We start from the raw sequence: 25,789 nt of genomic DNA on the forward strand, positions 1-25,789 counted from the left end.
TGTGTTTGTTTTATATTTAATGCTATCGCATGCCAACTCTTAAACCTTTGTTTGAGAAACTGGAATTTAGAGGTGATTTATATCATCACACCGTAATGACATCACCCTACAGGGGCAGAGCAATCCCTTAAGACATTTAGAAAACACAGGGATACAAGACTGAGGCTTCTGTCCCGTTATCCAGCACATCACCACACAACTTCTCTCAAGTTTCCCGAAACTTACTTTAGGCCTAAGTTTACCCTTTTGCAACAGTTCCTTCATTGTGCACTCTACCCCTGCCCCCTTTATTACGGGTTTATTCTTTAAGAGCAGTTTTAGGTTTACAGCCTAGTTGAGAGGAAGGTACCTAGATTTACCATACACCAGCTGTCCCCACACATGTACAGCCTCTCCCATCATCAACATCCCCCACCAGAGTAGTAGAATTTGCTACAACTGATGTAGCAACTGATTAGCTACAACTGATGAACCTTCATTCACACATCACCCAAAGTCCACAGTTCACACATCAGGATTCACTCTTGGTGCTGTACATTCTATGAGTTTGGACAAAGGTGGAGGATCATCTAGAGTACTTTCACTGCCCTATCAATCCTCTGTGCTCTGCCTATTCATCTTACACTCCTGCCCTCAGCCCCTTGCAACCACTGATCTTTTTACCGTCTCCATAGTTCTTTTCCAGAATACCACTGAGTTGGAATCATACAGTACATGCAGTCCTTTCACATTGGCTTCTTTAACTTTCATAAAAATATGCACTTGGGACTTCCCTGATGGTCCAGTGGTAAAGAATCCACCTTACAATGCAGGGAACGCGGGCTCAATCAGTGGTCAGGGAACCAAGATCCCACATGCTGCGGGGCAACTAAGCCCATGCGCCACAACTCCTGAGCTCACACACCTCAACTAGAGCCTGCGGGCCACAAACTACAGAGCCCACGCGCTCTAGAGCCCACATGCCACAACTAGAGAAGAGAAAAAAACCTGCACACCACAACTAGAGGGAAGCCCACGCACCACAACGAAGGATTCCGCATGCCACAACTAAGACCCAACGCAGCCAAAAATAAATAAAACAAATAAATAAATCCTAAAAAAAAAAATGCACTTAAGGTTCCTTCTTGTCCTCTCATGACTTGACAGCTCATTGTTTTTTAGCCTCCATCATCTGGCTGTACCATAATTTGTTTATCCATTCACCTACTAAAGGACATCTTGCTTACTTCCAACTTTTGACAATTATGAATAACAAACCTGCTACAAATATCCAGGTGCAGGTTTCTGTGTGGATATAAGTTTGCAACTCCTTTGGGTAAATACCAAGGAGTGTGATTGCTGCATTGTATGATAAAAGCACGTTTATTAGTTTTCTAAGAAATTGTCCAACTGTCTTCCAAAGTGGCAGTTCCATTTTGTATTCGACCAGCAATGGAAAAACGTTCCTGTTGCTCCACATCCTCGCCAGCATTTGGTGTTGTCATGTTCTGAATATCAGTCATTCTAATGGTGTGTAGTAGTGTCTCATTGCTGTTTTCCATTCTTTTTTTAAAAAAATATGTATTTTAATTCTCCTTTCCTCTAAGGATTATTTTCAAAAATCAGAAATGGGCATAAAAATTTATGCACAAATAATTCAGCAAGAAGAGACATTCACAGAAGGATCAACAAAATGAAAAGGCAGAGTACTTTGTACCAGATGAAGGAACTAATAAAACCGCAGAAAAACAATTAAATGAAGTGGAGATAGGCAACCTTCCAGAAAAAGAATTCAGAATAATGATAGTGAAGATGATCCAGGACCTTGGAAAAAGAATGGAGGCAAAGATCAAGAAGATGCAAGAAATGTTTAACAAAGATCTAGAAGAATTAAAGAACAAACACCTAGAAGAATTAAAGAACAAACAGAGATGAACAATACAATAACTGAAATGAAAAATACACTAGAAGGAATCAATATCAGAATAACTGAGGCAGAAGAATGGATAAATGACCTGGAAGACAGAATGGTGGAATTCACTGCTGTGGAACAGAATGAAGAAAAAAGAATGGAAAGAAATGAAGACAGCCTAAGAGACCTCTAGGACAACATTAATCGCACCAACATTTGCATTATAGGGGGTCCCAGAAGGAGAAGAGAGAGAGAAGGGACCCAAGAAACATTTGAAGAGATTGTAGTCAAAAAATTCCCTGACATGGGAAAGGAAATAGCCACCCAAGTCCAGGAAGTGCAGCGAGTCCCAGGCAGGATAAACCCAAGGAGAAACACGCCGAGGCACATAGTAATCAAATTGACAAAAATTAAAGGCAAAGAAAAATTATTGAAAGCAACAAGGAAAAAATGACAAACAACATACAAGGGAACGGTTAACAGCTGATGCCTCAGCAGAAACTCTACAAGCCAGAAGGGAGTGGCATGATATATTTAAAGTGATGAAAGGGAAGAACATAAAACCAAGATTACTTTACCTGCCAAGGATCTCATTCAGATTTGACAGAGAAATCAAAAGTTTTACAGACAAGCAAATGTTAAGAGAATTCAGCACCACCAAACCAGCTCTACAACAAATGCTAAAGGAACTTCTCTAAGTGGGAAACACAAGAGAAGAAAAGGACCTACAAAAACAAACCCATAACAATTAAGAAAATGGTAACAGGAACATACATATCGATAATTACCTTAAACGTTAATGGATTAAGTGCTCCAACCAAAAAACACAGGCTTGCTGAATGGATACAAAAACAAGACCCATATATATGCTGTCTACAAGAGACCCACTTCAGACCTAGGGACACATACAGACTGAAAGTGAGCAGATGGAAAAAGATATTCCAGGCAAATGGAAATCAAAAGAAAAGTGGAGTAGCAATACTCATATCAGATAAAATAGACTTTCAAATAAAGAATGTTATAGGAGACAAGGAGGGACACTACATAATGATCAAGGGATCAATCCAAGAAGATATAACAATTATAAATATATATGCACCCAGCATAGGAGCACCTCAATGCATAAGACAACTGCTAACAGCTATAACAGAGGAAATGGAGGGACTTCCCCGGTGGCACAGTGGTCAAGAATCCACCTGCCAATGCAGGGGACACGGGTTCGAGCCCTGGTCCGGAAGATCCCACATGCCGCGGAGCAACTAAGCCCATGCACCACAACTACTGACCCTGCACTCTAGAGCCCGTGAGCCACAACTACTGAAGCTCTCACGCCTAGAGCTTGTGCTCCGCAACAAGAGAAGCCACTGCAATAAGCATGCACACCTCAACAAAGAGCAGCCCCTGCTCACCACAACTTCGTTGCCTGCGCACAGCAACAAAGACCCAACACAGCCCAAAATAAATAAATAAATAACTTTAAAAAAAATAATAAAAAAATTTTTTAAAAAAGAGGATATCAACAGTAACACAATAATAGTGGGGGACTTTTAACACCTTACTTACACCAATGGACAGATCATCCAGACAAAAAGTTAGTAAGAAAACACAAGCTTGAATTGACACAATAGACCAGATAGATTTAATTGGTATTTATAGGACATTCCATCCAAAAACAGCAGATTACACTTTCTTCTCAGGTGCACACAGAACATTCTCCAAGATAGGTCACATCTTGGGTCACAAATCAAGCCTCGGTAAATTTAAGAAAATTGAAATCATATCAAGCATGTTTTCCGACCACAATGCTATGAGATTAGAAATCAATTAGAGGCGGGTTTCCCTGGTGGCACAGTGGTTAAGAATCTGCCTGCCAATGCAGGGGACATGGGTTCGAGCCCTGGCCAGGAAGATCCCACATGCCACAGAGCAACTAATCCCGTGCACCACAACTGATGAGCCTGCACTCTAGATCCCGCGAGCCACAACTACTGAGCCTGCACGCCACAACTACTGAAGCTTACGCCTAAAGCCTGTGCTCTGCAACAAGAGAAGCCACCACAGTGAGAAGCCCACGCACCACAAGGAAGAGTAACCCCAGCTCTCTGCAACTAGAGAAAGCCCGTGCCCAGCAACGAAGACCCAATGCAGCCAGAATTAAATAAATAAAATAAATAAATTTGTTTTTTAAAAAAATCAATTACAGGGGGAAAAGATGTAAAAAACACAAACACATGGAGGCTAAATAATACGTTACTAAATAACCAAGAGATCACTGAAGAAATCAAAGAGGACATCACAAAATACCTAGAGACAAATGACAATGAAAACACAACGATCCAAAACCTATGGGATGCAGCAAAAGCAGTTCTAAGAGGGAAGTTTATAGCAATACAAGCCTACCTCAAGAAACAAGAAAAATCTCAAATAAACAATCTAAACTTACACCTAAAGAATTAGAGAAAGAAGAACAAACAAAACCCAAAGTTAGCAGAAGAAAAGAAATCATACAGATCAGAGCAGAAATAAATGAAATAGAAATAAAGAAAACAACAGCAAAGATCAATAAAACTAAAAGCTTGTTCTTTGAGAAGATAAACAAAATTGATAAACCATTAGCCGGACTCATCAAGAAAAAGAGGGAGAGGACTCAAATCAATAAAATTAGAAATGAAAAGGAGAAGTTACAACAGACACCGCAGAAATACAAAGCATCCTAAGAGACTACTACAAGCAACTCTATGCCAATAAAATGGACAACCTGGAAGAAATGGACAAATTCTTAGAAAGGTATAACCTTCCAATACTGAACCAGGAAGAAACAGAAAATATGAACAGACCAATCACAAGTAACGAAATTGAAACTGTCATTAAAAATCTTCCAACAAACAAAGGTCCAGGACCAGATGGCTTCACAGGTGAATTCTATCAAACATTTTGAGAAGAGCTATCATCCATCCTTCTCAAACTCTTCCAAAATATTGCAGAGGAAGGAACACTCCCAAACTCATTCTATGAGGCCACCATCACCCTGATACCAAAACCAGACAAAGATACTACAAAAAAAGAAAATTACAGACCAATATCACTGATGAATATCGATGCAAAAATCCTCAACAAAATACTAGCAAACAGAATCCAACAACACATTAAAAGGATCATACACCATGATCAAGTGGGATTTATCCCAGGGCCGCAAGGATTCTTCAGTATACGCAAATCAATCAATGTGATACACCATATTAACCAACTGAAGAAGAAAAACCATATGATCATCTCAATAGATGCAGAAAAAGCTTCTGACAAAACTCAACACTCATTTATGATAAAAACTCTCCAGGACGTGGGCAAAGAGGGAACCTACCTCAACATAATAAAGGCTATATACAACAAACCCACAGCAAACATCATTCTCAATGATGAAAAACTGAAAGCATTTCCTCTAAGATCAGAAACGAGACAAGGATGCCCACTCTCACCACTATTATTCAACATCGTTTTGGAAGTCCTAGCCACGGCAATCAGAGAAGAAAAAGAAATAAAAGGAATACAAATTGGAAAAGAAGAAGTAAAACTGTCACTGTTTGCAGATGACATGATACTATACATAGAGAATCCTGAAATGCCACCAGAAAACTACTAGAGCTAATCAATGAATTTGGTTTTGCACAGAAATTTCTTGCATTCCTATACATTAACTACGAAAGACCAGAAAGAGGAATTAAGGAAACACTCCCATTTACCACTGCAACAAAAAGAATAAAATACTTAGGAATAAACCTACCTAGGGAGACAAAAGATCTGTATGCAGAAAACTATAAGACACTGATCAAAGAAATTAAAGATGATACCAAGAGATGGAGAGATATACCATGTTCCTGGATTGGAAGAATCAATACTGTGAAAATGACTATACTACCCAAAGCAATCTACTTTGCTTTGCAAAAGTAGATTCAATGAAATCCCTATCAAGTTACCAACGGCATTTTTTACGCAACTAGACAAATCATCTTAAAATTTGTATGGAGACACAAAAGACCCCGAATAGCCAAAGCAGTCCTGAGGGAAAAAAATGGAGCTGGAGGAATCAGTTTCCCTGACTTCAGACTATACTACAAAGCTACAGTAATCAAGACAATATGGTACTAGCACAAAAACAGAAACATAGATCAATGGAACAAGATAGAGCGCCCAGAGATAAACCCACACACCCATGGTCAACTAATCTATGACAAAGGAGGCAAAGATATATAATGGAGAAAAGACAGTCTCTTCAATAAGTGGTGCTGGGAAAACTGGACAGCTACATGTAAAAGAATGAAATTAGAACACTCCCTAACACCATACACAAAAATAAACTCAAAATGGATTAGAGACCTAAATGTAAGACCAGATACTATAAAACTCTTAAAGGAAAACACAGAAGAACACTCTTTGACATAAATCACAGCAAGATCTTTTGTGATCCACCTCCTAGAGTAATGGAAATAAAAACAAAAAGAAACAAATGGGACCTAATGAAACGTAAAAGCTTTTGCACAGCAAAGGAAACTACAAACAAGACGAAAAGACAGCCCTCAGAATGGGAGAAATATTTGCAAATGAATCAACGGACAAAGGATTAATCTCAAAGTATATAAACAGCTCATGCAGCTCAATATTAAAGAAACAAACAACCCAATCCAAAAATGGGCAGAGGACCTAAATAGACATTTCTCCAAAGAAGACATACAGATGGCCAAGAAGCACATGAAAAGCTGCTCAACATCACTAATTATTAGAGAAATGCAAATCAAAATTACAATGAGGTTATCACCTCAAACCAGTTAGAATGGGCATCATCAGAAAATCTACAAACAACAAATGCTGGAGAGGGTGTGGAGAAAAGGGAACCCTCTTGCACTGTTGGTTGGAATGTAAACTGATACAGCCACTCTGGAGAACAGTATGGAGGTTCCTTAAAAAACTAAAAATAAAATTACCATATGATCCAGCAATCCCACTACTGGGCATATACCCAGAGAAAACCATAATTCAAAAAGACACATGCAGGCTTCCCTGGTGGTGCACTGGTTGAGAGTCCGCCTGCCGACGCAGGGGATACGGGTTCGTGCCCTGGTCCAGGAAGATCCCACATGCCGCAGAGCGGCTAGGCCAGTGAGCGATGGCCGCTGGGCCTGCACATCTGGAGCCTGTGCTCAGCAACCGGAGAGGCCACAACAGTGAGAGGCCCGCATACAGAAAAAAAAAAAAGAGAGACACATGCACCCCAATGTTCACTGCAGCACTATTTACAATAGCCAGGTCATGGAAGCAACCTAAATGCCCATCGACAGATGAATGGATAAAGATGATGTGGTACATATATACAATGGAATATTACTCAGCCATAAAAAGGAAATTGAGTCATTTGTTGAGACGTGGATGGACCTAGAGACTGTCATACAGAGTGAAGTAAGTCAGTTAGAGAAAAACAAATACCATATATTAACACATGTATGTGGAACCTAGAAAAATGGTACAGATGAACCGGTTTGCAGGGCAGAAGTTGAGACACAGATGCAGAGAACAAACGTATGGACACCAAGGGGGGAAAACCACAGTGGGGTGGGGATGGTGGTGTGCTGAATTGGGCAATTGGGATTGACATGTATACATTGATGTGTATAAAGTTGATGACTAATAAGAACCTGCAGTATAAGAAAACAAACAAACAGGAAACTTATACTAAACTTTCTTTGGGTTATTTGTATGGAAATATGTTAATATAAATGTTTCAGACATTACATGAAATTTCTAAAAATCTTGTATGTTCTGGTATAATGTTATAAGTCATAATTCTAGTTACTACTTTAAAATGTACATCTCACAAATAACTAAATTTCCTTGTCAATTGCATTATTATGAACTTTCATCAAATCTTCAACCGTGGTCATTTTTAAGTCTTTTGTCATTTACAGACAGTTCTGGGTGTACTCTGATGCTTTTGCAAAAATGTTCCTATAAAAGGGTTTCACCTTCAAGGAATTCATGGAAGAGACTGACAAGTACAGGTTTCTGGTAACTGACTATACTGCTGAACTGAATGAATAAGCATTTTCAGAACTCTAACGGAAAACTGATGAATTCATAAAAGTGCTAACAAAAGATCAATATGAAAAAACAATTAATTACATGGGACTGAGTGAACTGATGAGGATGATTATAATTTTTATGACTTTCTGTTTGAATAAAAAAAAAATCCCACAAGGACTCAGAGACAAAAAATATACAAATCAATTTTCACAGCAAAGTAAAGGAGCTGTTACAGTTGAGGATTCCTGAACTGAATGTCAATATTATGACATAGTGTGAGTGTGTTTCGTGTTTGGTAATTGCAATCATTGTTACTCCTGTTGTGGTCATCCATTTACAATGCTTGGTATCAGTTGATATATCTCTTGTAAAAATAAAATACAGTGTGGTGTGTGAAAAAAAAAACAACAGAAAATAAAAGAATAAAAGTCAGGAAGAGCAGGTGAACTGAAGAACACCATCTTTCACACAAGGCTCCACGAGGGTCCCCAGCGCTCCTCTGGATGCGTGATATGTGGCCTTACAAGAATTAGAAAAGGAAAATTTGTCCCATATCTTTACTCTCAATTAGTGTTCACATGCAGAATGCTATAGTGACTGTTCGTTGAAAACTTACAGGTAGTTTTCACTACCTATATGTCAGGCACTGTGTTGTATCTTATATGCATTTTATCATTTCATTTCCCTACAAAACACTATAATGTTGACACTATTAATGACACATTTTACAGATGAGGAAATTAAACCTTAGTATGCTTGAGTAACTGGTACAAGATCTCACAGCTGGTAATTATGTATTTGTATGGTTTGGTTATTGCACAATCATCCCTTTGGACTGTAACTTGTATAAAGACAGAATTGTATCTATTGATGCCTCTATTCACCCCAGAGTGCTTAAACTATTTAACAGGGTCTTCATACATATATGTTTAATAAATATTTGTTCAACCACTGAATAAAAGAATAAATGAATGAAGTTGGGAAAAAAATTAAAAAATAAAAGGATCACACACCATGATCAAGTGGGATTTATCCCAGGGATGCAAGGATTCTTCAGTATACACAAGTCAATCAATGTGATACACCATATTAACCAACTAAAGAAGAAAAACCATATGATCATCTCAATAGATACAGAAAAAGCTTTTGACAAAATTCAACACCCATTTATGATAAAAATTCTCCAGAAAGTGGGCACAGAGGGAACCTACCTCAACATAATAAAGGCCATATGTGACAAACCCACAGCAAACATCATTCTCAATGGTGAAAAACTGAAAGCATTTCCTCTAAGATCAGAAACAAGACAAGGATGTCCACTCTCATCAGTATTATTCAACATCGTTTTGGAAGTCCTAGCCACGGCAATCAGAGAAGAAAAAGAAATAAAAGGAATACAAATTGGAAAAGAAGAAGTAAAACTGTCACTGTTTGCAGATTACATGATACTATACATAGAGAATCCTAAAAATGCCACCAGAAAACTACTAGAGCTAATCAATGAATTTGGTAAAGTTGCAGGATACAAAATAAGTACACAGAAATCTCTTGCATTCCTATACATTAACAACGAAAGATCAGGAAGAGAAATTAAGGAAACAATCCCATTTACCACTGTAACAAAAAGAATAAAATACCTAGGAATAAACCTTCCTAAGGAGGTAAAAGACCTGCATTCAGAAAACTGTAAGACACTGATGAAAGAAATCAAAGATGACACAAACAGGGCTTCCCTGGTGGCGCAGTAGTTGAGAGTCCGCCTGCCGATGCAGGGGACACGGGTTTGTGTCCCGGTCCGGGAAGATCCCACGGGCCACGGAGTGGCTGGGCCCGTGAGCCATGGCCGCTGAGCCTGCGCATCCGGAGCCTGTGCTCCGCAACGGGAGAGGCCACAACAGTGAGAGGCCTGCGTACCGCAAAAACAAAACAAAAAAAAAAAGATGACACAAACAGATGGAGAGATATACCATGTTCTTGGATTGGAAGAAACGATACTGTGAAAATGACTATACTACCCAAAGCAATCTACAGATTCAATGCAATACCTATCAAATTACCAATGGCAGTTTTTACGCAGCTAGAAGAAAAAATCTTAAAATCTGTATGTAGACACAAAAGACCCCGAATAGCCAAAGCAGTCTTGAGGGGAAAAAACGCAGCTGGAGGAATCAGACTCCCTGACTTCAGACTACACTACAAAGCTACAGTAATCAAGACAATATGGTACTGGCATAAAAACAGAAATACAGATCAATGGAATAGGATAGAAAGCCCAGAGATAAAGACATGCACCTATGGTTAACTAATCTATGACAAAGGAGGCAAGGATATACAATGGAGAAAAGACAGTTTCTTCAATAAGTGGTGCTGGGAAAACTGGACAGCTACATGTAAAAGAATGAAATTAGAACACTCCCTAACACCATACACAAAAATAAACTCAAAATGGATTAGAGACCTAAATGTAAGACCAGACACTATAAAACTCATAGAGGAAAACACAGGAGGAACACTCTTTGACATAAATCACAGCAAGATCTTTTGTGATCCACCTCCTAGAGTAATGGAAATAAAAACAAAAAGAAACAAATGGGACCTAATGAAACTTAAAAGCTTTTGCACAGCAAAGGAAACTACAAACAAGACAAAAAGACAACCCTCAGAATGGGAGAAAATATTTGCAAACGAATCAACGGACAAAGGATTAATCTCCAAAATATATAAACAGCTCTTGCAGCTCAATATTAAAAAAGCAAACAACCCAATCCAAAAATGGGCAGAGGACCTAAATAGACATTTCTCCAAAGAAGACATACAGATGGCCAAGAAGCACATAAAAACTGCTCAACATCACTAATTATTAGAGAAATGCAAATCATAATTACAATGTGGTTATCACCTCACACCAGTTAAGAATGGGCATCATCAGAAAATCTACAAATAACAAATTCTGGAGAGGGTGTGGAGAAAAGGGAACCCTCTTGCACTGTTGTGGGAAAGTAAATTGATACAGCCACTATGTAGAACAGTATGGAGGTTCCTTAAAAAACTAAAAACAGAATCACCATACTACCCAGCAATCCCACTACTGGGCATATACCCAGAGAAAACCATAATTCAAAAAGACCCCTATGTTCATTACACCCCAATGTTCATTGTAGCACTATTTACAATAGCCAGGTCATGGAAGCAAACTAAATGCCCATTGACAGACGAATGGATAAAGAGATGTTGTACATATATACAATGGAGTATTACCCAGCCATAAAAAGGAGTGAAATTGGGTCATTTGTAGAGACGTGGATGGATCTAGAGACTGTCGTACAGAGTGAAGTGAGTCAGAAAGAGAAAAACAAATATCGTATATTAACGCACATATGTGGAACCTAGAAAAATGGTACAGATGAACCGGTTTGCAGGGCAGAAATTGAGATACAGATGTAGAGAACAAACGTATGGACACCAAGGGGGGAAAGTGGCGGGATAGGGTGATGGTGGTGGGATGAACTGGGAGATTAGGATTGACATATATACACTAATATGTATAAAATAGATAACTAATGAGAACCTACTGTATAAAAAATAAAATAAAATTCCAAAAAGAAAAAAAGAATTCAGCAACAGGAGAAATCAAATCAAGTTCTGGGTATAAAAATGGAATGACACAGAGTCATTAAAATCTGTATCTTCAGGCTTCCCTGGTGGTACAATGGTTAAGAATCCGCCTGCCAATGCAGGGGACACGGGTTCGAGCCCTGGTCTGGGAAGATCCCACATGCTGTGGAGCAACTAAGCCCGTGCGTCACAACTACTGAGTCTGCCCTCTAAAGCCTGCGAGCCACAACTACTGAGCCCGTGTGCTGCCACTACTGAAGCCCGAATGCCTAGAGCCCATGCTCTGCAAAAGAGAAGCCACCGCAACCAGAAGCCTGAGTACCTCAACAAAGAGTAGCCCCAGCTCTTCACAACTAGAGAAAGCCTGCACGCAGCAACGAAGACCCAACACAGCCAAAAATAAATAAATTGAAAAAAAAAAACCAAAAGACCTGTATCTTCAAAAATATACAGTGACACGTTAAGCAGGAAAAATACTGTATATGTAAAGAATACACTTCCAATTTGTGTATATGTGCATAAAAATAGCCTTGAAAGAAAAAACAGATGAGAGGATTAGAAGGGATTTATTTTCATCATACTTTCCTTTGTTTTTATACTTTCCACAGTGAACATGTATCAGTAGGCCCTTCAACAGATATTTATCTGTGTTGTAGATGTAATGTTTGTAAACGGTATCTTTGAATACCTGTTCCTTTCAGACTATGATTGTATAAATGCTTACCCACTTTTCAACTATGAAACTTAGGGCCTCTCTAAGTATACAGACGAGCTACTTCTAAACCCATAAAGCAGAGAGACTCTCTCTCTCCCTTTATTCTTCTAACTTCTACACCGAGATAAGAAGGTTCAAAGGAGAAAATCTATTGTGGGCAACTGTATGTAGATCTGACTATAAAACAGAGACATAAAGGCTCCATATACAACATTTTAAACAATTTCATCCATGGGTTCACTAAACATTCACACAGTGCACATTTCTTTAAACAAGTTTCTGAGTATTAGTCACATTTTCTAGGCTAAGAAGAAAGCCCACCTGGAATCAAGGGAGAGAGAAAATAAAAACACAATGCTACGAAAACCTATAGGATTTAAGCATTCCAGATGGTATGTCTGTATCAAGACAGAGTTTTGATTAGCAGGTTTACCCTCGGAAACTATGCTGTGATCTTCCTCCCTCTCTATAGCACAGTAACAATTTCTAAAATTACAGGGCTCACTGCTCTAGTGTAGAATATCTCAAAGGGTGTAAACAATTATGACATTCTGCTTTCTACCAGGGCCTAAAATAAGTGGGAAGTTTTTATAATATTGTTTTGCTTTTAATTAGAACAAATGTTTTTATCTGAATAATTTGGCAAATACCACCTTTGTAAGGAAACAAACACAGTTACATACAAACTATTAGCAGAGGGCTCCATGAGCTGTCCAGCATTACTGAGTCCCCTACTCTCTACCAATGTCAACATTCTATGAAAATCTCCTTGGAGACCTCAGAGACCTCAGCTGGCAAAAGAGAGCAGGCAGGCAAGTTATTTCACATGTTGTATTTTCATGTGACAACCAGGAATACACTTTAAACAGTAAGCGAATGCAAAAGCATAAGCCGCAACAAGTAGGTAATAACCAACTGCTGTAAGAAAGGAACATCTATAGCAAAGTTAATACAGATTTCAGTTTTTGATAACAAAAGAATATTTCCTCTGTAACCTTATTCACTCCAAACCTTCTTAGTATGGTTGCTCTCAAAACAGAACTAAAACATTGGAGGAAAAAAATCCATAAAAGTCTTCCAAGCAAGTCTTCCACCCATAATCAAGGCTTTTTCATTCCTCCCAAAGACCATGTGCCAATAAGCAGTGAAATAAAACAGGTTAAGGCTAGCCCCACTCACCCTCAAACTGTCTCCAGACAGGAATAAGTTGTAGGGGTTGAGAATTCGCTCATAATGCCCTCTGATATGGGAGCCCACAGCTTTGCCAGGAGCAAACCCCATCTTGGTGGCAATTTTGGTCCATTTTCTATCCTTGCAAACAACTGCAAATCCACCTTCCTCTGCAACTAACTGTTAAATAAAACAGCAAAGGAAATTAGTTTTTGGCTGTGGTCATCTTTTAAAAATACATTTTCCAAGTAAAATATATATATATATATGCACTATTAATTTTAAACTAGAAATTTTAAACACTGCTTTTAACAGCATATTCCATAAACTTTTTGTACCCCTCCAAAAGCTACTTCTCAGTTCCCCAAAGCAGCCAAGATCTTCCATGAGGAAGAATTAAATTAGCAATGAAATCTCTGATAAAGAAAAGGTTCTAGTAAACTGAGGAGTAGCAAGAACGGCAGCATGTCTGGTGGAAATAATGCAGGCTTTAGACTGAAATGAACTTTAAGATAAGAATTATAACTCAGCCTTTTCAGTTGGTCAACTTGGACACTGAAAGCCTCTGTTGTCTTGTCTACAATAAAACAGACAGGAATATCTAAGAGGACCATTACGAAGTTTAAAAATTACCAAAAAACAGGTGGCAGCAAAATATTTCACGAGATAAGGCTTTCAGACCAGACAAGCAGAGATCAATTTAATCACAAAACTAAATGAAGAATTTATTTTACATATTTCAAGCAGTAAGTTTCTTATTTTAAGGCAAAGAAGATCAAATTCATGCTGTCAGAAAAATTATTCAATGAGAAAGATGGTCATTAGGCTTTTACCTTATTAAGCTGAAACAAGTCCAAGATCTTCCTCTCCACATGTGGAATTTTCAGAGTACTTCCCTGTAATTCCCAGTACTTTGCAATCTGGTCCAAGAAATTTAATTTTACACGAGTTTGAGCCTAAATGAGAAAGAACTGAGTTTTACTTTTACCTAGCTTATTATAAAGCTCCTGTCTATTACCTGTGCATGTGATATTTTCATCCTTAGACTATTTAAATGCAATACCACTTATGAATTCAATAGGGGAAACTTCCCCAAAATATACAGAATAAAACTGGTTAAATAATTATACGTTAACAAAAATTTAATTCAGCCCCTACCATGTGCCAGGTAAGTAGTAGTTACACACTCAGTAAGTCCTCTCGTAACATAAATAGGCGACCTGAGAGGTGCTTTATTTATGGAGTATCATAAGTAAGATTCTATATGCCCCTTTCGTCCTTTTACAGTTTGGGTATTTTAAAGTCTTGTTCTCTAAGAATACAAATTTTCTGATTTGCTCAAACACAAATCTAAAAGCAGATTTACAACAGAACCACTTATCTTTAAAGTCCTGATAACTTAAAGATAACAGAAAACCAGAAACTTTCTTAAATGTTATTCCCTTAACAGATTATTAATGTCACCTACAAGTCATTTTTTAAAATTTTGTCATTTTTCTTTCCTCTCATTGTGAAATTAAGTCAGACAGTTTTAAGACTTTTATCTTGCACAAGACCAAAATTGAGATCAATATTCAGAAATTCCCAACCACGTCAAAGTTAATACCCACCTCCCCATCTTTCAAGCTCAACATGAAAATACATTGAAATACTTGAAAATACATACACTAGATGCTACTACTGCCAATGCCCACAGAATTCCAGTGGGCATATGTGCCATTTAAGTTAAGAATGTTTGGTTTAGTATAGAAAAACAAAACATGGTTCAATATGAAAATCAGATTAGCAAAACATTCATATAAACAATGAACCTCTATGCTATCAATACCCAAGCCTTATTCACCCAGCACTTTAGGGCTTAAGTCGCCCACAGACTAAAGAAGAAATACTACCTCTTCTCTAGAGAATCCCCTGTGCTATTCACTCCTCCTAGGAAAAGTAAAGTGTGTTATTAAATCTAATTGAAGACATGTATTTTGGAAGAATATCAGAGCTGGAGAATCTTTTCCATTAAATGGTTCTGAAAGCACATGCCTTTCAAAACCTAAACTCTATTGGTTGTCACCTAGATTGAGAAGGATTTAAATGCATTTATTAATTAATAGGCTGGCAATTACTGACAAAAATCAGTGTTTTTAATGAAACTGGGTTGGTTGCAAAGGCTTATCGCCATTTGTTTTACCATGATTATCAGTTACTAGCCATGTTTTCGCTTCACTGAAACCACTAGATTTGTGACACAGCCTCTTTCAAAGAAGCCCCCGCTGGAATACAGGCAACCAGCATTGTAGTTAAGACATTACCTCCAATTCATTCAGCCTCTGGATACGTGGGGTAAAATGAAGTTTGTCAACATCACATGCAAATGGTGGCTGCCAATCCTAGTGGAGAAGCAAAGGTTTTCATTAGAAAAATTTATAATTCTGACATTTAAAAAATGGTTTTAAAGTTAAAACCCTGGTTAAGTAAAGCATGTTATCTCTAATGAGTCAGAACACAGGGCAGTAGTTTCTTAACTCTTTTTCCACCAGGACAGCAGAATATGTATGACGATCCTTCTCCAAATGACACATTCTGCACACACCCCGCCTAGCACTCCTCCAACCAACAACGTCACTGAGCCTCAACTGCCGTTGAAAAATCATCAACTCAGGCAAAACAAGACTTTGACTCCTCTATTCCATAAGTATCTCTCCTCCTACAAAATAGGTATATTAATGTCAAATTATCTACAGACTGTATTTTAATATATGTAACCCAGTTATATTAACTTTTTTTTTTTTTTTTTTGTGGTACGCAGGCCTCTCACTGCTGCGGCCTCTCCCGCTGCAGAGCACAGGCTCTGGACGCGCAGGCCCAGCGGCCACGGCTCACGGGCCCAGCCGCTCCGCGGCACGTGGGATCCTCCAGAACCGGGACACGAACCCGCGTCCCCCGCACCGGCAGGCGGACCCTCAACCACTGCGCCACCAGGGAAGCCCTACATTAACTTTTATTATAAAGTTGAGGATAAGTTCTTCTGTGGGGGGAAAAGAAAAAAACTGACATCCAAAACCAATTTTAAGAATCACCCTTAACATATCTACTGATACAGGTTCTTGGAAGAATTGCTATCAGGAGAAAACAGACAGGAAGGAGAATGTGTATGGACTGTTGTCTGTAAGTGGAGAAAACTGGAAACAACTTAAATGTTCATGATAAGAGAATAGTTTAAAGGCATAAAAATTATGCTGTGTTAATAGGTAGAGTTTCAGTTTGGAATAATGAAAAGGTTCTGGAGACGGACAGTGGTGATGGTTGTACAACACTGTGAATGTATTTAATGTTACTGAATTGCATGCACCCTTAAAATGGTTACAATGGTATATTTTATATTATTCAGTATTTTAATATTTCAACATAATTTTTTAAGACAAAAACGTTCATGCTGTTATATAGCTCTATTGACACTGAAAATTTTCCTTATATATATTTTATGAAAGAAAGAAAAACAGGCTGTGCAATAGAAAAATAAAACACTGGAAAGAGACAGCAAAATGGTTAACAGCGGTTTGTCTTTGGTAGGATTATAGGTGATTTTTCTTTTGCTTCCTTACCCATCTTAAATACGATCGGAAATATATTAAATACACTAAGTAATACCTATTAAATAATAAATTATTTTAGAGTAAGAGAACAAGTTAATACAAATGTTGGTACATCTGTAAATAACAATAAAATACTCTACAGCAGTAATAAAGAATACCTAGATGTTATAAACATGGAAAGATAGCCAACAGTGGATGAGTAAAAAACTGAAACATGGAAATTTGTGTTAACATATGTAAATTTTAAAGACTGTTGTAATAGGAAGGGGGAAAGAGGTTATTTACTGCAAGTTTATACTGCTGGAGTTTATCACTGCTTTTAGTTTAAAAGTAAAACAGGTTTTGTTTTTGTGATACAAACACTTAAGTAAAAATGCCCACCAGCAATGCCTGATTAAATGTTATGTTAAAAAGTAAATTTTACAATTGTTTTTCAAAGGAAAAAAGCGGATTACAAATTGGTACAAAGCTATTTACTACCACCCCAAAAAAGAATAGGAAGAAAAAAAAGAAAAGAAAAAATGGCAATACTGTTTAAGAAGTCAATGACAGATCAGGACTTCAAGTGCCTAATGCTGTCATACAGCCTCTTCAACAAAGACTATGGCTAATGTTTAAATGCCAGTTAAAGATATACTGTACTGCTAATAAACTTAAAAAAATACTACCTACGCCATCCTGGGTCAAAATGATTACAGTGATTTTTGTTTACCTTGATAACTAAAGATAAAGAAAGCAATGTGTTTAATTATACATAATACAACGTAGCAGAAGGAAATCCCATCGCTTCTTAATATTCTGTGGCAGGCTAATGGAAGACTTGATATTGCTCAGAGCTTTGCTCTCTAATACTTTATAGAAGCTGTAGGCTTTCTGAAATGAATTGATCTGGGTTGAAGGTTAGACCAAAAATATATCAAAGACAATGTGTCAGAATATACAAGTAAATGATTAACATACTGTCCAAATGACCTGCAATTTTTATAGATTAAGATTTATGAGTAATGTATAATGATACCCTCCAATGAATCAAATATGCCTTCTACTCCCAAAATACGATACAAAAATTAATCTCATCTTAAGTCTACATATTAAAGTTTTATAAATTAAGGTGAGCTGTGTCTTTGTATGTATGTATGTTATTTAATTTATACTTGTTTTAGCCTGAACCCATTTTCAAATAAAATAAATCCTAAAAATCAAACATCAAAGTGAAAACACTATGTATCTGTCACTAAGGAAGTTCACACAGTGGGTATAATACGTTTAAAACTAAAACTGTGTCAGTAGATCATTCCTTCATTAAACACAGATCACTGCAAATTGTCTCCTCCTCTGGTTACAAAGAATGAGAGAAAATGGAATAAATGTCATTCGGTTTTGAGACTTTGTCAGCTGTAAAGCTCTACTCCAATAAAACGATTACATATAATTTGCAATGCTCACTGTCATATTAGAACAAAGATATTCTTGGCAAAGTCTGGCCTCTTTGGGCCATGACTTCTACATGCAGAAAAAAGCCATTTACACAACACTGTAAATCAACTAATTTCAATAAAAAGATTTTTAATTAAAAAAAAAAAGCCATCAGGGCTTCCCTGGTGGCGCAGTGGTTGAGAGTCCGCCTGCCGATGCAGGGGACACGGGTTCGTGCCCCGGTCCGTGAAGATCCCACATGCCGCGGAGCGGCTGGGCCCCGTGAGCCATGGCTGCTGAGCCTGCGCGTCCGGAGCCTGTGCTCCGCAACGGGAGAGGCCACAACAGTGAGAGGCCCACGTACCGTAAAAAAAAAAAAAAAAAAAAAAAAAAGTAAATAAAGAGGTAACAACAAAAAAAAGTCATCAGAGAAGGAAAGAGACCATATTAAAGCCTCTAAGAAGTGAAAAATTTCAAACAGGAATATAATCCTCAAATTAAGTAGTCAAAAAAACAAATTAAGTAGTCAAATAAATAATGAAAATCTCCATTTAGAAACGTGATAATTTTTGGTTTGACACTTAAGTATCTAAAAGGGATATCATGTAATCTAACCAAAACTTTTAGCCTCTACCAATAAAATGGTTCATAAAATCATTTTTTTCCTAACATAAAAATAGCATTTCCAGGGCTTCCCTGGTGGCGCACAAGTTAAGAATCCGCCTGCCAATGCAGGGGACATGCGTTCGAGCCCTGGTCCAGGAAGATCCCACGTGCTGTAGAGCAACTAAGCCCGTGTGCCACAACTACTGAGACTGCACGCTAGAGCCCACAAGCCACAACTACTGAGACCGCATGCCACAACTCCTGAAGCCCGCACATCTAGAGCCCACGCTCCACAACAAGAGAAGCCACCACGGTGAGAAGCCCGCACACCGCCACTAAGAGTAGCCCCTGCTCACCGCAACTAGAGAAAGCCCACACTCAGCAACGAAGACCCAATGCAGCCAAAAATTAATTAATTAATTAATAATTTTTTTAAAAAAAAAACAGCATTTCCATACAAACAAGATAATAGACTGCAAGGAGTTCCATGTAAATTCCCTGCTAAAATTCATCTTAATTTCCTTTAAAAACTTTAAAATGGTTTTATTTTAACCCTTTCAGAATAAAAGTACAGCTATATTATTTAAAAGCTCGATTATTTTCCTGAGCATTAAAAAACATATTCCTTGGGAAAGCAGTTAAGTAGGCCATCGACGCTTAAAAACCCTCAGAGAGGCCTGAGAAACACCAGGTAAACATTTTCCTTAGTCCTAGCACTAACCAAGCAAAAGTAAGTTACCACACATTTAACTGAGAGAAATGTTTGAAGTTATAAAATTGGCCAGTATGAAAATAACTTTCATCGAATGCTAAAGATTTTTCAAAAACACCATGAAAATTCACTCTGTAAATGATCCACTGTTAGCATCCACATACTTAACATACTGGAATACTGTTTTAATCTTTCTAGAGGCTGACATCATTTTAAGACCTAATGATCAGCAAAACAAGAAAGTATACCCTCTACAGAGCTCACTACAAGTTAGTTCTCTGATTCCCTGCAGACAAAACCAATTAAAAATCAGCCTCAAAAGCACATTCTGGTTAGTTTACAAATAACAACATGAATTAAGAACCAAAGCATTTTTCTAATTGCGTATATTCTATCAAACCCAGTCATCACTGAATAAATGCACTCACAGGATTTTAATCCAATGCCAGCAGAGGTAAACTCAGTGTTGTTAATACAGGTTCTTATAGTTTCTGTGTTATCAACATTACCACAGAACTTCGGGGAAACTTTTAAGGATCCAAACAAAGAATTTATCTTAGTATTTTAAGGCAAGTTAGAAAAGCTTTCTGTTGAGCCTAAGATTTATCAACCTTAATAAAGATTTCAGTAACACATATATGAAATACAATTTAAAAGACTACTTTCTCATCAATTAAATGGTCTGTCAGTAAGATATCCTTAAGACACCTGCACAAATGGAAGAGGTAGTACAGGGCACAGCATAATCAGTATAAATTCCCACTTATAAATGACAAGATCAGACGTACTGTTTACGAACCCCCAGGCACCTATGCGGCTCCTGACAACACTGAAGGCGGTGTCTGTCAGGAAAGCTCTGCAATACAAAAGGCCTCGTTCCAAGTCTTCCCAAAAAGGTAAATAGAATGCTAGTGCCGCTTCTTACTTCCCTCCGGGCAGACTTGGCCCCAAGCAGCTTTAATTAGCCACCAATTTGTTCAAAGCCTGTTTAAGGTCTCCGGTCCTCAGTGAGCCACTAGTAAAAACACTTTATTTTGAGGATTTCCTTTTTAGACTATGGAACCACACTTTTATACCCTAAAGCCTAGGCATTTAAATTGTAAATAGAACTGAGTGTATGTGGATTTTTCTGGGAAGGCTCACAGCTTTCACCAGGGTCTCAAAGGGGTCTGTAACCAAACAAAGGTCCTGAGAATATGTCCGGCTTTCCTTTAAAAATTTTGCACCTTCAGGTTCTTATCTCACTACCCCCACCCACTTTCTTTCAATCCCTTCTCTTTTTACTTAACCAAGCATATTAATAATGGATAAGACACTTGTTCCTCAGAAGGTAAGTAGGCGATTAGTATAGGACCAAAAAAAAAAGAGCAACGCACTGAAAGTCATAAGACCAGAATTTGCGATTCGTTTCTCTTACCACCACTTCAGGAATCTCAACTTTTCCATCTGTAAAGTACGAACAATAGCTACTTTCAGGACTATGGTAAGAACTGAAATTACAAATGTAAAGTTTGTTTTATTATAAAGCAAAAATAACAAGTATTACATGACATTAAGTTCTGACCACTGAAATGTAATTTTCCTCTAACAAGAAGTGAATGCAACCTCAACTTTCAAGGAGCAACTGACCTCTGAAGTTTACCTTTAAGGACCCCATCCTTTCAGCCTAACTCTAGTTAGCATCTAGTGGCCAACCAGCACTTTTCATCATAGCAATTTCAACACAGGTTAAAGAGTTCCCCTAAATAAAGCAAACATTTTACAATAACTATAAATGGAGTATAACCTTTAAAAAAGAAGAGAGCTTCCCTGGCAGCGCAGTGGTTAAGAATCAGCCTGCCAATGCAGGGGACAAGGGTTCAAGCCCTGGTCCGGGAAGATCCCACATGCCGGGGAGCAACTAAGCCCGTGCACCACAACTACTGAGCCTGTGCTCAAGAGCCTGCGAGCCTGCATGCCACAACTACCAAAGCCTGCACAACTACTGAAGCCCACGCGCCTAGAGCCTATGCTCTGCAATGAGAAGCCACTGCAATGAGAAGCCCGCGCACCGCAAGGAAGAGTAGCCCCCGCTCACCGCAACTGAAGAAAGCCCGCGCACAGCAACAAAGACCCAATGTAGCCAAAAATAAATAAATATATAATAAAGTTCCCTTTAAAAAAAGAAGAAAGCAACATTTTTTTAAATTAAATTTATTTATTTATTTATTTTTGGTTGTGTTGGGTCTTCGTTGCTGCGTGCGGGCTTTCTCTAGTTGCGGCGAGCGGGGGCCATTCTTCATCACAGTGCGCGGGCCTCTCACTGTCACGGCCTCTCTTGTTGCGGAGCACAGGCTCCAGATGCACAGGCTCAGTAGTTGTGGCTCACAGGCCCAGTTGCTCCGCGGCATATGGGATCGTCCCAGACCAGGGCTCGAACCCGTGTCCCCTGCATTGGCAGGCAGATTCTCAACCACTGTGCCACCAGGGAAGCCCAAAAGCAACATTTTTTAAAAAAGAAATAACAGTATATTTGGGAGAGAAAATAACTTTTTGTTTTAACTTGCATCCTGACTTTTTAAAGATAATTATATATATTATGTATTAAATCCCTCTGTGTACACATTGCTATTTTATACATTTAACTCAATAAAGTCAGAATAAACATATAAAATTAAAAGCAAAAACAAAAAAGGGCTCCCCTGTATCATCCTCATCTGTCATTTCTTCAGTGCTGAGTTTTAAGGCACAGTGGTGCCCTTTACCACCTCCTGTACAGTAGAACAGATGTTAAAGAGGGTAGGCTCTCAGTCACATTGCCTGGGTTCAAATCCTGACTCTACTGTGTGGGTCTGAACTAGGTTCATCTTCCTGTGCCTTACGTACATGTAAAAAGGGGAAACCAGGAGGCTTAAATAAAATAATAGGGGCAAAGCCTTTAGACAGGTGCCTGGCATTTACAAAGTAAATGGTAAAAAAAAAAAAGACAATGATTAGGGAATGTTCATGTTGCAAAGCTTTGTAGTTTCCAGGAAACCTACTGCAACCTTGTTTTTGTTTTTGATTGGTTATGTTTAACACAGCGGTTTTGATTCTCTAATCTTCATTATAAATCTGTATAAGATAGAATTCATTAATATATACTACTCAAGGTCCATTAATCTATTTTTTTGCTGTACTCTTTTTCCAGCATTGAGATACATGCATCTTGCTTTTTAAAGTCAGAGAATGTACTGTCATATTTCCATGCTTAAAGAGCTTCCTAGGGGATTCCCTGGCGGTCCAGTGGTTAGGACTCTACGCCCAGGTTCAATCCCTGGTCGGGGAAATAAGATCCCACATGCCGCGTGGTGTGGCCAAAAAAAAAGGAAGAAAAAAGAGGGCTTCCCTAGTGGCGCAGTGGTTGAGAGTCCACCTGCCGATGCAGGGGACACGGGATCGTGCCCCGGTCCGGGAAGATCCCACATGCCGCGGAGCGGCTAGGCCCGTGAGCCATGGCTGCTGAGCCTGCGCGTCTGGAGCCTGTGCTCCGCAACGGGAGGGGCCCCAACAGTGAGAGGCCATTGTACCGCAAAAAAAAAAAAAAAAAAGAGAGAGCTTCCTATAAGATTGTCTTAGGTTTATTAATCCAAGGGTAGAGGCATGGATCTGCCAAGAGAGGAGCTGCTAGGGTGGCAATGGAATTCAGCTTCTGTAACACAAAAAACAACACTCTAGTGGGCAAGCCTACATACGGTCCCATATCAGTATTTTATACTGACCAAGCCATTTCCTGTATATCCACTACATAAAACTTCCTGATACTTTTTTCCTAATACAAAAGTAACGCTTACTGATGAAATTGCAGAAAAAACATATAAGGAAGAAAAAATGAGCCAAAATCTCAGAGAAAAATCTGTTACATTTTGTTACACGTCCTTCCAGTACTTTTTCCAAAATGCTTATCTTCATAATTTCAAACCAAAAAAAATTATATTGCCTTCTACTTATCACTATACTGGGAACATTAACATTTCATTGTATTGATACTTAAAAAATTTCTTAGTATTTGACATTTAGGCTATTTCCTTTACTTTCCAATGTTATTCATTATAAACAAAATATCTATACCTTCTAGGAAGCTTGTTTCAGCTCCATTCAGGGTCACATTTTACATACTGCAGTTACAGGAAAAAAGAAATCAACATGATCACAGTGATTGCAGATGCCTGCCTGAGACTGCCTTTTATTAATGATGCCGTGTTCTGCCTCTATAGAGAAGTGTAAAAATGGTTATTAAGGAAGAATCTAAAATGAAAACTACCTTCCTAGAACAGTGCTATGGATGTTCAATAAATGTTACTGAACAAGTAAAAAGTCTAATTAATTTTAAATGTCTCTGTAAAGCTAAAGATTAAAAAATATAAAATCAAAAAAGCTCTGCTAAAAATTTGCCAATGAAGGAAACCCGGTGACAAGAATTTGGAAACAAAGAGAACAATGTTTTAGTAAAAACACATCATGCGGGCTTCCCTGGTGGCGCACTGGTTGAGAGTCCGCCTGCCGATGCAGGGGACATGGGTTCGTGCCCTGGTCCAGGAAGATCCCACATGCCGCGGAGTGGCTGGGCCCGTGAGCCATGGCCGCTGAGCCTGCGCGTCCGGAGCCTGTGCTCCACAACGGGAGAGGCCACAACAGTGAGAGGCCCGTGTACCGCAAAAAAAAACAACAACAAAAAAAAACACACACACACAAAAACACATCATGCTCCTTATTTAGATACGGGCAACTGTATCAAGCGAGGTTCATACTGTAGCACAGGGTTTACTTTAGTTAAGTGTAATACAAAAACTCCCACAGCTTTAGTGTTTAAATCATTCCACAGCCAACAGAAAAGACTGCAAGAATAAATGTCCCTTTAAAAAAAAGAAAAAAATTTGCCCATATACCCAGTCAGTCCTCCTCAAAACGGTCAAGGTCATCAAAACCAAGAAATCTGAGAAACTGCCACAGCTAAGAAGAGCCTAAAGAGCCCTGACAACCAAACGCAATGTGGTGTCCTGAATGAGATCCTGGAACAGAAGAGGACGTTAGGTAAAACCTGAGTTCATCTGTGTAAGTTCATGGACTTGGGTTAATAACAACAGTGGTTCACTGATTATAATAAATGTGTCATACTGATAATGCAGAATGGTAAGAAACTGGGAAATGAGGTGAGAAGTATATGGGAACTCAACTATCTTCTCAATTTTTCTGTATATCTAAAACAGTTCAAAATAAAAAGTCAATCATTTGGATCAATTTTTATCTTTTGTGTTCCAAACTCTTCTGATTCCAATAGAGCGCTCTCAAAAAATGAAACACAATCATATCTTTAATATAAAAAAATTTAAACTTGACAAAATGAGACCATAAAGGCCCACTTCGACAGTTCAGTTGTTACTGGCTATGTGGAAAAACTTACTGTTTGCCTTTTTGAAAACACTTTAAAATTTTCACTTCACAGAAGCAACAGATAGGTGAATAAGGGAAGTTTTTACCAAACCCTCTACTGGTGTTATAATATCCTCTTCAAAGGTTGAGCACAAAGAGACACTGCTTATGCATAGGTCCTAGATTTATTCCTATTCAAGCCTTTGCAGAAGTTAAGTTCCTTTTTTAGTACTGCAACTCTCAAATTTTTGGCCTTAGGTCCCCTTTAAACTCTTAAAAATTGACGGCTTCGAAGAGTTTTACTTCAGATGGGTTCTATCCATTCATTTTTATTGCATTAGAAATTAAAAGACATTTAAAAAAATTCATTTAATAATAAGCAAAGAATTGGTGAGAAGAGTTTTATTTTGCAAATCTCTTTAATGTCTGGCTTAATAGAAATAAGCTGGAGTTTCATATCTTCTGCTGTCAATCAGTTGTTGTATATGTTGTTTTGGTTAAAATATATGAAGATAAGCTGGTCACAGATAAACATTTTGTTGAAAAGAGGAAGTTCCCGCGGACCTGCTGAAAAGGTCCTGTGAACTCTCCAAAAGTCCTCAGCCCAAACCTTG

The 25,789-nt window shown here is 38.3% G+C and overlaps 1 protein-coding gene across 1 annotated transcript in view; it reads right to left on the bottom strand.

Annotated features, from left to right (window-relative positions):
- KDM5B (lysine demethylase 5B) overlaps window positions 1-25,789 on the bottom strand; it is a 76,929-nt gene that overhangs the window by 36,347 nt on the left and 14,793 nt on the right. The window contains exons 2-4 of the mRNA XM_067729954.1: window positions 15,767-15,844; window positions 14,297-14,419; window positions 13,473-13,643 (exon numbers count right to left, since the gene is read on the bottom strand). Coding sequence (XP_067586055.1) covers window positions 13,473-13,643; window positions 14,297-14,419; window positions 15,767-15,844 — 372 coding nt within the window. The remainder of the gene's footprint in view (window positions 1-13,472; window positions 13,644-14,296; window positions 14,420-15,766; window positions 15,845-25,789) is intronic.

Source organism: Pseudorca crassidens, chromosome 2 (genome assembly GCF_039906515.1).
Source record: "Pseudorca crassidens isolate mPseCra1 chromosome 2, mPseCra1.hap1, whole genome shotgun sequence".
NCBI classification, from domain to species: Eukaryota; Metazoa; Chordata; class Mammalia; order Artiodactyla; family Delphinidae; genus Pseudorca; species Pseudorca crassidens.